Source organism: Polyodon spathula, unplaced genomic scaffold (genome assembly GCF_017654505.1).
Source record: "Polyodon spathula isolate WHYD16114869_AA unplaced genomic scaffold, ASM1765450v1 scaffolds_764, whole genome shotgun sequence".
NCBI lineage: Eukaryota > Metazoa > Chordata > Actinopteri > Acipenseriformes > Polyodontidae > Polyodon > Polyodon spathula.
This window is the reverse complement of record NW_024472252.1, coordinates 1,425,671-1,438,124: the sequence shown is the minus strand read 5'-3', so window position 1 is coordinate 1,438,124 and position 12,454 is coordinate 1,425,671. Positions and strand designations below refer to the sequence as shown.

The window sequence follows — 12,454 nt, the reverse complement described above, 5'->3', positions numbered from 1 at the left end:
CGGTACGCTGTCGGGTTCAATTAAAGCATTCGCATCAGTTACAAATCTGAAGGGTCACTGAATCTTGTGCTCCTGGTACAATTCAAACAATTTAGATCTGTAAAAAAAAAACGTAATGCATTTGTTTATCAATAAGCTGTGTGAACACTTCGGGGAAGTGCAGATACACTGTGCTTGTAACCCAGGCGTGCACTGCTGCTCTGATTTCTGTCTCCTACAGGGGGAACCGTTCGCGCTCAGGAGAATTGTTTCTCGTCGGCGGCCCCGTGTTGGCGGAGCTGGAAGTGCTGTATTTCAGTACATTGAAGGTTTGGTTGCGTTTAGCAGGGTTGTTAGCGGTTTAGCAGGGTTAGCAGGGTTAGCACGGTTTTTGTTTAGCAGGGTTAGCACGGTTTAGGTTTTTCAGTACACGGTTTAGCAGGTTTGGTTAGCGGTTTAGCAGGGTTTAGCAGGTTTAGCACGGTTAGCAGGTTTAGCACGGTTTAGCAGGTTTAGCAGGGTTAGCACGGTTTAGCACGGTTTAGCAGGGTTAGCAGGGTTTAGCACGGTTTAGCAGGTTTAGCGGTTTAGCAGGGTTAGCACGGTTTAGCACGGTTTAGCAGGTTTAGCAGGGTTAGCACGGTTTAGCACGGTTTAGCAGGTTTAGCAGGTTTGCATTGCCCGTAGCAATGGCCTCCTCCCCGGGCCCGCTCCGGATCCTCTGTGTCCATGGTTACCGGCAGCACGGCAGCGCGTTCCGGGAGCGGACCGGAGCGCTCAGGAAGGCTCTGAAAAAGCACGCGGAGCTGGTCTATATAACCGCCCCGCTGCGGGTGAGCGAGCCCGCACCGCAGCAAGAAGCCACGGCGGGTAAGACTGCCTGTATTGGGAGCCCGTCAATGAACACCCCTCACCTGCTGGCAGATCATTTCAGATATTTCACAGTATAATAATGCACATGCGCGCAGTTCAGGACGGGTCGCAGTTTACACACTGAAACGGGTTGTCGGTGCTGCTGTTCTTGCACGGGCAAAGTATCGCCCTTAATTCTGAGAGATTACAGAAAAACCAGCAGTTTGAAACGCGGAGACCAGCCAAGGCTGAATGGGGCCCGTTCTAACCCCCCCTCTGTTTTGTGTATTGCTAAATTAGCCTCACTAGCAAGTCGGTGGTAGATAGTTCGTACAGTACAATAAGTATCGGCACTAGTACTGCAGTATTACAACAACCACTGCGTAGAGCCAGCCTGCTGGCACAGCCCTCTGCAGTGGATTCTTGAAAGCTGCTTCTATTGAAAGCCGTTTTGGAAAAATATTTGCAAAGCACGTTTTTGCACAGACCTCATCTTTTGAAACATCAGCTTTTTCAGTACTGTATAAAACAGCATGTGTGTGAGGAAGGAACTCAAGGAAGTAATTTAAAACGTGTTAGTGTGCCTGCTGAACCTGCCTCTACTGTGTACTGTGCATCGCAATTGCTGCTGCAGAGTCCCTTCCAGTAGGACCTACGTTAGCGTATCGCTACAGACCTAATATTTATTTTGCCACCCTTTTCTCTGGTTGCATTTGCAGGCTTGCAAGCTGTGGAGCCCGACAGCCAGACGGAAGACCCAAGGGGCTGGTGGTTCTCTAACGCCCAGGAGCGGAGCTTCCACGCTGGGGAGAGCTGCCAGTCCTCCCTGGGCCTGGAGGAGAGCCTGGAGGCAGTGAGCCGAGTCGTGAGGGAGCAGGGCCCTTTCGATGGGATCCTGGGCTTCAGTCAGGGCGCTGCCCTGGTGGCGATGATCTGTGCCCTGCAGGGGCAGGCAGGGGGCGCTCAGGGCCAGTTCTCTTTCAGATTCGCTGTCCTGATCGCGGGGTTCCGGAGCGCATGCGAGGAACATGCCCGCTTTTACACCACGCCGGTCTCCATGCCAACGCTGCACGTGTTCGGAGAAACGGACCGGGTCATTCCGGACCACATGAGCAGAGAGCTAGCCGCGGGTTTTGAGAACCCCCAAGTACTGACCCACACGGGGGGGCACTTTGTACCGGCCGCAGCGCCACAGAAAAAAGTCTATTGCCAATTCCTGGACACTTTTATCAGTAAATGAACTAAATACAAAACATCTGTACAAGTTATTCCACATGGTGATTAACCCCTGATGTACAGGCAGGGGGTGCTCGGGGGCAGTTCTCTAATCATAATTATTATTTGAATATATAAAAAGGTATCTTTTTGAATGAGATCTTTTGTCCTGTATATTTATTTCTGTGTTTGTATAGTAGTGTGCAGAGTGTCACGAGACGCATTACAACACACAGTAAACTTGGAGCAGAAACAAGTGTGCTGTGCATAACTGGGGTCCTAGCAGGAATACCCTTTGCACAGACTCCTTACTCATTTATTTGCCCCTGTAACCAGCAGGCCGAGTCTGCAGTTGTTCTTGCCAGGTGGTCTCGAATTCACAAACGTATAAATTCATGAATTAAAAGGGAATTGCAATGGACCCCCAACCATGGAAGAACACAATGTATTGAAATGACAAGGTAAACAGGAAGAGGACTTTGTTTTGTTTGTTTTTTTAAGCACTACTGTGAAAGAAAATACCTTCTGCAGAGCAGGATGCTTCCACTAGGTTGTGCTCTTACTCTATTTGTGCAGCACTGTCTCCCAGGCAGGTACCTGTAACAGCATGATGATGCATTGTGAGCGCAGGAGATATCAGGGTGCTGAATACTATCTGCAGTAGGTACAGATATGGAAATAAGATTCTAGTTGCACAGCAGTTAAATCCGTTCCTCATTTTATATATATATATATGTGTGTGTGTGTGTGTGTGCGTGTGCTGGGAGAGAGGGAGGGGAGAACCCTGTGTTCTTTCTGAGTCTTTGGAAGTCTTTTTTAATCTGATGGTCATTGCTTCCAGATGTGTGCAGAATGAACAGCCTCTCTCCCTCCCTCCTGGATTGCTTTTGCCTGCCAGTGTTTGGAATCTCATTTCCGCTGGCTTTCTGCTTGCCAGGGATGGGCTGAGAGGGAGAGTATGTGGGTGCGTGCCGCCTCCATCCTGGCTTCCATTCACCCCTGACTCCCGAAGAGACACCCTGAGCTTGTGAATCATGACGCCTCACTGACTGGGTCAGAAGAGCTGGATGTGAGTGCTTGGCCAGGGACTGTCCATACCAGGTCTGCCCACAGCACTTAGTTTGACGGTTTGCGGTTTGCGGCATATGAAAAACGTCTTGCAAATTTCATAAGATCCTGAATGCAAAATATACCCTCGGGAAGTAATGATAAGGATTGGACATAGCTGGATGAGCTATTCTCAAGATACAGCTTAAATTGTCGGTCTGCCTCTCCCCCTTCTCTCATCTCTTCTCAGTCTCCTCTCTTTTCTCTCTATTCCCTTCTCTCTCCTATCTCTCCCCTTCTTGCTGTCTCTCCCTCTCCCTCCCTTTTCCAGACTCTTGTGTCAGGGCTCATTTGAATGATATTTATATATATCTCCGCCTGTGTTTAAACGGTCACACTCATACTTTCCCACTCTGATTATGCGCCTGTCTCTCTGCACACGTCACCCTGCTCAGTGCTTCCGGTAAATGTCCTCATTGCAGCCCTGCTGTCGTTCTCGTTTACTGGACCGCAGTTCCCTCTGTGCAGACCAACTGCAAAAACAAACCACAGCAGCTTACAGGGCTTGTCTGTCAAGTGGCTATGCTGGGCCATTCCCTAGCACTGTCCTCGGCGTCCGCTCCAAGCTGTAAAGCAGCATGCAGTCAGGTTACCCCTTAGCTCTGTTTCTAATTTTTTTTTCAGCGCCCTGATTTCTGTGCCACTATTTAGTTTTGGTAAACCTATTTTAGATGCTTGCTGTGGTTTCTCGTAAATGTTTTGTTTTTGATTTTTCTGTGTCGGCCCCGGGTCATCGATCTGGACCCCTTTTTAAACAAACAGGAAAGCGTTTTGCTGTAGACTTTACCCTGGGCTGATCAACAGCAGCCGATACTCACAGTGCTGTCCTGGCCAGCCTCCAGCCCTCAGTCCCCTGCTTTCTGAGGAAAGCGCCCAGCTCCCTTTGATGTGGTTCCAGGGAGAGAAATGTGTTTATTTTCCAGAGATTGAGAGGGAGAGAGAGAGAGGGGAAGTGCTGAGTCACAGAGGCTGTCTCCCCCCCCCTCCTCCCTCCCTCCCAGCACAGACAACACAGCAGCCTGAACTCTGCAATAGTTCTTGTGAGTTTCAAAGGGACACCCTCTCAGCAATGCACCTCCTCTGAGATTCTCCATGAGTTACAGGTGCGTGTGCTCTATAGGCTTCCAGTACCAGCTCTGTCCACATGCTGGTGAGATTCTCCTTTAGAATGAAGAGACGGATGCACAGTCCAGGGTCTGAGATCTCAGACAGGGACACTAAGCAGTGTGACCAGAGCTACTTTTAACCTCCTCAACAGAGACTCCTACTCCATCGCACTTTCACCCATTCCAGGTTTTACTGCCAGCTTGATGAGCCACAGTGTGCTGGTAACAAGCTCAGGAGTGTCTTATTGAGCTCTATAAAACCAGGAATGGATCACACTGCTGTGCAATGGGAGTTTTATTTCCATCCCGAGAAGTATGTGGTCAGGAAATGGGAGGCAGAATCAGGCTGAAAACCACCGGACGCCCTGTGAGTCATCGAGGAGTAGGAGAAGGGTCAGAGTGCAACCCGAACAACCCCACCCAAAATACACAGGCCCCTCCTAAAGAGACACCACAGACTCAACGCCTTCCACACTGCGGCCCAGCACTAACCACTGAGCTCCTCAAACACACTGCAGCCCAGCACTCTAACCACTGAGCTCCTCAAACACACTGCCTTCCACACTGCAGCCCAGCACTAACCACTGAGCTCCTCAAACACACTGCAGCCCAGCACTCTAACCACTGACTCAAACACACTGCCTTCCACACTGCAGCCCAGCACTCTAACCACTGAGCTCCTCAAACACACTGCAGCCCAGCACTCTAACCACTGAGCTCCTCAAACACACTGCCTTCCACACTGCAGCCCAGCACTCTAACCACTGAGCTCCTCAAACACACTGCCTTCCACACTGCAGCCCAGCACTCTAACCACTGAGCTCCTCAAACACACTGCAGCCCAGCACTCTAACCACTGAGCTCCTCAAACACACTGCCTTCCACACTGCAGCCCAGCACTAACCACTGAGCTCCTCAAACACACTGCAGCCCAGCACTCTAACCACTGAGCTCCTCAAACACACTGCAGCCCAGCACTCTAACCACTGAGCTCCTCAAACACACTGCACTGCCCAGCACTCTAACCACTGAGCTACTCAAACAACACACTGCAGCCCAGCACTCTAACCACTGAGCTCCTCAAACACACTGCCTTCCACACTCCAGCCACACTCTAACCACTGACTGCAGCCCCTCAAAACCACTGAGCTCCTCAAACACACTGCCTTCCACACTGCAGCCCAGCACTAACCACTGAGCTCCTCAAACACACTGCAGCCCAGCACTCTAACCACTGAGCTCCTCAAACACACTGCCTTCCACACTGCAGCCCAGCACTCTAACCACTGAGCTCCTCAAACACACTGCCTTCCACACTGCAGCCCAGCACTTTCTTTATCTAACCACTGAGCTCCTCAAACACACTGCCTTCCACACTGCAGCCCAGCACTAACCACTGAGCTCCTCAAACACACTGCCTTCCACACTGCAGCCCAGCACTATAACCACTGAGCTCCTCAAACACACTGCCTTCCACACTGCAGCCCAGCACTCTAACCACTGAGCTCCTCAAACACACTGCCTTCCACACTGCAGCCCAGCACTATAACCACTGAGCTCCTCAAACACACTGCCTTCCACACTGCAGCCCAGCACTATAACCACTGAGCTCCTCAAACACACTGCCTTCCACACTGCAGCCCAGCACTATAACCACTGAGCTCCTCAATCACACTGCCTTCCACACTGCAGCCCAGCACTATAACCACTGAGCTCCTCAAACCCACTGCAGCCCAGCACTCTAACCACTGAGCTCCTCAAACACACTGCAGCCCAGCACTCTAACTACTGAGCTACTCAAACACACTGCCTTCCACACTGTATTAAATCTGAGGTACCCTGTTACATCTCTGAGTTGCCCTGCTACAGCTAATTTCCAGCTTGAAGGATAATTTAGCAAGAAGAGATTCTGAATATATTTTCCTTGCTGTTTCTCTCTGTATCTCTGGCAAGGAACAGCACACATGGTTTTAATAACGACAGCGAGCTCCAGAAATTTCCTGTGCAGTTTAAAGTTGGATTCTTGACTCCCAGACAAAGGAATTTAGATGTTTGTGTGTTTTTTTTTTTAACTTTTTGTTGCACAACCTCTTTCCGTGTTGTGCAACCTGTTCTGGGCAGCGCAGTGAGGATCTTCGTTCAGCTCCTCTCCACTGCAAACCCATTGGTCTAGGAAGCTGTGTCACGGGGGGGGGGGGCTTACTGAAGATGGGAGTTACCTTACGCACTGGAGTTCTGTATATCTATAAATATACATGCAATCACTCACACTCGCGCGCACACACACACACACACACACACACACACACACAGAGCCTGCATGTGCACCATGAAGAGGAAGGAAGTCTCCTGGGGCTGGGGAGTTGAAGAATCTGCACATGAGACTTGAATGTGTTAAACTTGATCTCATATCTTTTTGTTTTTGGTTAAATTAAAACTATATTGTCCTGGATTATATTATTATCCATGCAATCAGCTGGCTGGCACAAGCGATTTAAAAACCAGTAATAATAATGATGGTGGCAATGTGATTAAGTTTGGTTAAAGTAAATCTAGATGTATTTTACAGAGAGGGAGAAGTAAGAACAGGCAGCACCATGTCAAGCTAGTTTCTCGGGATGAGTTCGGGATAATCTTTCAAACTGGCTAACTGGAGGAATGCTGTCTGGAGCGCTGGGAATGCTTTTGGAAAACCGGTTTGTTTGGGACCTGCTGGATGGAGGAGAGGTGAGGTGAGGTACACTGCAGAAGCCAGACCAACAGCATCAAGCTTTCCTGTGTATGTATGCATTAATGGTGAAGCCTATAAGTTACTTAGTAAAGCAGACAAAAATTTCAGCTGAAGTCTTCATCAGTTTATGTATATGTGGGTGGACATTTTAGACTCCCACTGCACTGCAGCTTGTGCCACGCCAGGTTTTACGCCAAGCCAAATTACACACCTGTTACCTATAAACTGTGATTAATCAGGCTTATGGTAAAATCTGGAATGGATCAAAATGCTATGCAATGGGAGTCCCATCCCTGATGCATGCATTTATGTATTTATTTGATTTATAGTTTTACTAATAATACATTTCTCTATAACTGTATATAGCTCTCACCAGTGCTTTGCTACAGCATCACACTGCCTCTCTCCCATCACTCAGCTCTAATCACTAAGCCACACTGCCTCGCCCTGTCCCTCAGCTCTAACCATTAAGCCACACTGCCTCTCCCTGTCCCTCAGCTCTAACCACTAAGCCACACTGCCTCTCCCTGTCCCTCAGCTCTAACCACTAAGCCACACTGCCTCTCCCTGTCCCTCAGCTCTAACCACTAAGCCACACTGCCTCTCCCTGTCCCTCAGCTCTAACCACTAAGCCACACTGCCTCTCCCTGTCCCTCAGCTCTAACCGCTAAGCCACACTGCCTCGCCCTGTCCCTCAGCTCTAACCACTAAGCCACACTGCCTCTCCCTGTCCCTCAGCTCTAACCACTAAGCCACACTGCCTCTCCCTGTCCCTCAGCTCTAACCCTAAGTCCCTCAGCTCTAACCACTAAGCCACACTGCCTCTCCCTGTCCCTCAGCTCTAACCACTAAGCCACACTGCCCTCCCTGTCCCTCTCCCAGTCACTGCCTCTCCCTGTCTCTCAGCTCTAACCACTAAGCCACACTGCCTCTCCCTGTCCCTCAGCTCTAACCACTAAGCCACACTGCCTCTCCCTGTCTCTCAGCTCTAACCACTAAGCCACACTGCCTCTCCCTGTCTCTCAGCTCTAACCACTAAGCCACACTGCCTCTCCCTGTCTCTCAGCTCTAACCACTAAGCCACAGTCTCTCAGCTCTAACCACTAAGCCACACTGCCTCCCTCCCTGATTGACGTCATGTATTAATGGGAAGCAGAGGGGTGTTTGTAAACAGAATTAACCGCACACTAACAGATTCCTTTGGGTTTGCAGAGAGAGGGAGGGAGGTGGAGAGGGCTAGGTGGGGTGTGGAAAGAGAGGAGGAGAAAACAGGAGGAAGAGGGGGTTGGGAAAGAGAGAGAGAGGGAGGAGGGAGGCCCTGAGGTGCCAGCGAGCCCACTGGAGTGCTAGTGCCTGCTAGTGAGGGGAGGCACAGACTGTCAGGCTCAGACGCTCTTATTAACCCACACTCTCAGAGCGCCCCAGTTCTGGACTCTGTGACACGAGTTCAGTCTCTCTGCTGTTCATTTTCACTGGGATATCAAATCCTCTGATAACACAACGCGGTACAGCTTGGACAAGGAAACGTCACCATGGGTCCCATTGACAGCCCAGCGACACCGGTCTGTTGCTCTGTATTCAGTCTGCCTCTGTCGCTCTCACTCTCTCGCTCTTTCTCTATCTCTCTTCCTCTCCCTCTAGCTCTCGCTGATCCTCAGTGTTGGTTTGGAGGTGACTCTGAGATTCCTCAATGCTGACGGCTGCCTGCCTGCGCTTCCTGTTTTTAGGACAGTGTGTTCCAGTTTCACCAGGGCTCACAGCCAGCCTGGCCCACCCTCCCTCGATATTCCACTCCCTCCGTCATTCCTCCTCCCCCTGTCTCTATCCCTCCCCTCCCTCTATCTATCCCTCTCTCTATCCCTCCCCTCCTTTTATCTATCCCTCTCTCTATCCCTGCCCTCCCTCTATCTATCCCTCTCTCTATCCCTCCCCTCCCTCTATCTATCCCTCTCTCTATCCCTTGCTTCTCTCTATTCTTTTGAAATTATGGAACAGCCACATCGAAAAGGATTTCAAGCAAACAGAAGAGTGACCCAAGCCAGTTTAACTGGGACGCCTGTTCCTCCTTTAATTCTTCATATAGTTCAGCTATAATATAAGATCTGTAACTACCCGTTCCACAGCATCCAACCGTTATTATTGTTTTCTGACTTTTTCGTTTATTTTTCATAATAATTGTATATATTGAACAATTAGCTCGGAGCAATCCAGGGATTGCAATCCAAACGGCTGTTATCTGCTGCAGTTCGTGTCAGACTCGGTTTGCGCAGTAACCATGGGGACGAGGCTGGGTGTTGCCATGGCGTCGGGCCCAGTCGGCCTGGTTCAGTGTGGTTTGGCAGGTCAGCGCCTGGCTCAATCCTGCGCCTTTATTCATCAGGGGAGATTTTAATAACATCGCTCAGCTGTGGAAACAGCTGGGTAAACCAGCCGACGGGGATTCGGTCATTGCTGGGGTCTGGCAGAGAGAACTGGCGCCATCTACTGCACAGAAACAGCCCTGAAATAAAAAGCCGACGACACCAGGGCTGGCAATAAGACTCCCATTGCACGACAGCTTGATCCATTCCTGGTTTTACTAGGAGTTTAATGAGACACATCTGCGCTTGTTACACATACTCTGTGGCTAGTCCGGCTCGTAGTAAAAACTGGAACAGGGATCTCCTCTTCGTGCGTGCAATCGTTTTCCACTCAATAAAAGTTAAATGTATTAACTTGCTTTTTTAAAACTATTAATTCTATAAATAAATCTCGCTTTTCTTTTTTTCAGACTCGCAGATTGCGCCTGGGTTGAACACGCAGCTGCATTGTCTAGAGCTGCACGGAATGAACGAAGCTGTTCCGCGGGCCGCGCTGCACCCCTCCGCACCCCCGCCCCGAACAGTAAGAGTTTATGTGCTGTGGGAACCTCTGGAACCAGCGTATTCACTCTTACAGTTCCTGGCGGCAGGGAGACAAGCCTTCACACCTGCAAAGAGGATATATCAAACACGGGCTTAGGCTGTGAACACTGCATTGCGGATCCCCTTATCGAAAGCGTGACACTGTAAAAGCACAGCAAAGTGTAATCGAGTGTTGTAAAGCTGCTTTTAAACGTAGCAAACAATTGCACATGTAGCGTGGAAACTGTGCCAAGCCTCAATTAATTGTGATGCTGGTAAAGATGACGTTTTGCACTGAATACGCCAAACAATTTTTGAATGATGAATAAATAAATGTGACTGATAGTTGAATATGATGAGCACACAGAAAAAAAAAGTCAACTGTTACTGATAATCTCCTCTTGTATGAGTACAACAGCTCGTTAGTTTAATTAAAGCTCAAAGGCTTGAAATGTCGTTAGCGGTAGTTGTTGTTTCGGCGCCCTCTGCTGGTGGAGTGTTGGTACTGCTGGTATGATCAGATTCACGGGTTGCAGTGGACTGTGTTTGTTACCCGAATCTGGATCACGGCGCCAAGGTCTTGTTTTTAAATGTATTTATTATTTATTTTTTAAATTATAAGTAGGGCTTCTGATTGTTGCTGTTTTACCCCGACTTTTCTGCTCTCAATTCATAATACTTCTTAATCCACTCGTGTATCTCAACCACACTGTCATATACGTGTCAATAGTAACATTGATTGATTTAAAGTGGCTTTTAAAACCGGACAAGCCTTTGATTTACAAGCAGAACGTGCAAAGGAGGTCGCAACGCGCTAATAAACCCATCTGTATTGAAGATGTAATGAAGTATTTTATGCTGGACACGTTATCACGACCGTTCTGCGGGACTGTATTCACAGTAATGCCGAGGAGCGTCGCTTCTGCTTGGAAATGAAAAAAAAAAAAAAGTAAATGAAATCCGTTTGAACACGTTTCTCAGTGTGATTGAGATACACGAATCGCTTGACATGTATCAAGTGAATTCTTAAAGGCGAGTGGAACGGCAGTGTTGCGATGCAGTAACTTGCAGCTTGAGGTTCGCTGATGTGTAGCAGGATCGGGCAGCAATAACTGAAGGAATCCTGAAGGGTGGCGCTAAGCTCCAGTGTAACTTGCTAAGGCTTTTTATGCAACGAGCCTCTTATTGGAACTTCATGTAACCCTTTTACCACAGTAAACACGCATGGCAATTGTGCAGTTCTGGTAATGGATTGCCATGTTTTAAAATGCTTCCCTATGCTTCACCACACATCCTTGTGCTTTACAATGCTTCGCTATGCTTCACTACACCTCTCTGTGCTTTACAATGCTTCCCTATGCTTCACCACACCTCTCTGTGCTTTACAATGCTTCCCTATGCTTCACCACACCTCTGTGCTTTACAATGCTTCCCTATGCTTCACCAGACCTCTCTGTGCTTTACAATGCTTCCCTACACACCTCTCTGTGCTTTACAACCATGCTTTACCACACCTCTCTGTGCTTTACAATGCTATGCTTTACCAGACCTCCTGTGCTTTACAATGCTTCCCTACCACACCTCTCTGCTTTACAATGCTTCCCTATGCTTCACCACACCTCTCTGTGCTTTACAATGCTTCCCTATGCTTCACCACACCTCTCTGTGCTTTACAATGCTTCCCTATGCTTCACCACACCTCTCTGTGCTTTACAATGCTTCCCTATGCTTCACCACACCTCTCTGTGCTTTACAATGCTTCCCTATGCTTCACCACACCTCTCTGTGCTTTACAATGCTTCCCTATGCTTCACCACACCTCTCTGTGCTTTACAATGCTTCCCTATGCTTTACCAGACCTCCCTGTGCTTTACAATGCTTCCCTATGCTTCACCACACCTCTCTGTGCTTTACAATGCTTTATTGCACTTTGCTATGCTTTGCTGTGGTGAGCGGTTACACAGACACGCAGATGTAAGTAACTATCAGGTCTCTCTGTGGTGCGAATTTGATGCGGGAGAGCTGTGTCTAAAATGAAACGTGGTTAGGAAGTGTGGTGTCTGTCTGTCTGTGAACTCTCACCCAGACACTTAGAGAACACGATACGTGCTCTCTCTCTCTCTCTCTCTCTCTCTCTCTCTCTCTCTCTCTCTCTCTCTCTCTCTCTCTCTCTCTCTCTCTCTCTCTCTCCTCTCTCTCTCTCTCTCTCTCTCTCTCTCTCTCTCTCATTCTTCACGGGACAAAACCAAAGAAACTACAGCAGAACAATAGTACCGCTTCATTCATTTTTGTGACTACATCTTTATTACATTAGATCATATTAAATGTACAGAAAACACAACAAGTTTTATTTTACACAAGTGTAAAGTTGCCAGAAATAATAATAATAATAATAATAATAATAAGAAGAAGAAGAAGAAGAAGAAGAAGAAGAAGAAGAAGAAGAAGAAGAAGAAGAAGTTAGGTTTTTAGAACTACCCCCATGCATGCATTGTGTGCTTCAGCTTTGATGCACAGAGCGGAGGCAGGCGTTTTGACGGCAGGTGATCTGTGTTGTTGGACACCGCTGGCTTAGCTGTGTG

General features: G+C 48.6%; 1 protein-coding gene and 1 long non-coding RNA gene across 2 annotated transcripts; both read left to right on the top strand.

Annotated features, from left to right (window-relative positions):
• The first annotated feature begins 580 nt into the window (after positions 1 to 580).
• Positions 581 to 2,204, top strand: ovca2 (OVCA2 serine hydrolase domain containing). The gene is made up of 2 exons (XM_041241180.1): positions 581 to 849; positions 1,551 to 2,204. Exons 1-2 carry the CDS (start codon positions 669 to 671, stop codon positions 2,069 to 2,071), a joined length of 702 nt encoding a protein of 233 aa, XP_041097114.1. The 5' UTR covers positions 581 to 668; the 3' UTR covers positions 2,072 to 2,204.
• Positions 2,205 to 6,549: 4,345 nt separating this feature from the next.
• Positions 6,550 to 11,107, top strand: LOC121308705. Its single transcript, XR_005948541.1, has 2 exons — positions 6,550 to 7,038; positions 9,761 to 11,107. It is a non-coding gene; the product is annotated as an uncharacterized LOC121308705 (long non-coding RNA).
• Positions 11,108 to 12,454: the final 1,347 nt, after the last annotated feature.

Bases quoted from the DNA above. Each gene is read 5' to 3' on its own strand.
- ovca2 (XM_041241180.1), top strand. From the start codon at position 669: ATGGCCTCCTCCCCGGGCCCGCTCCGGATCCTCTGTGTCCATGGTTAC. The intron at 850-1,550 runs GTAAGACTGCCT...TTGCATTTGCAG, and splicing joins GCAGCAAGAAGCCACGGCGG to GCTTGCAAGCTGTGGAGCCC.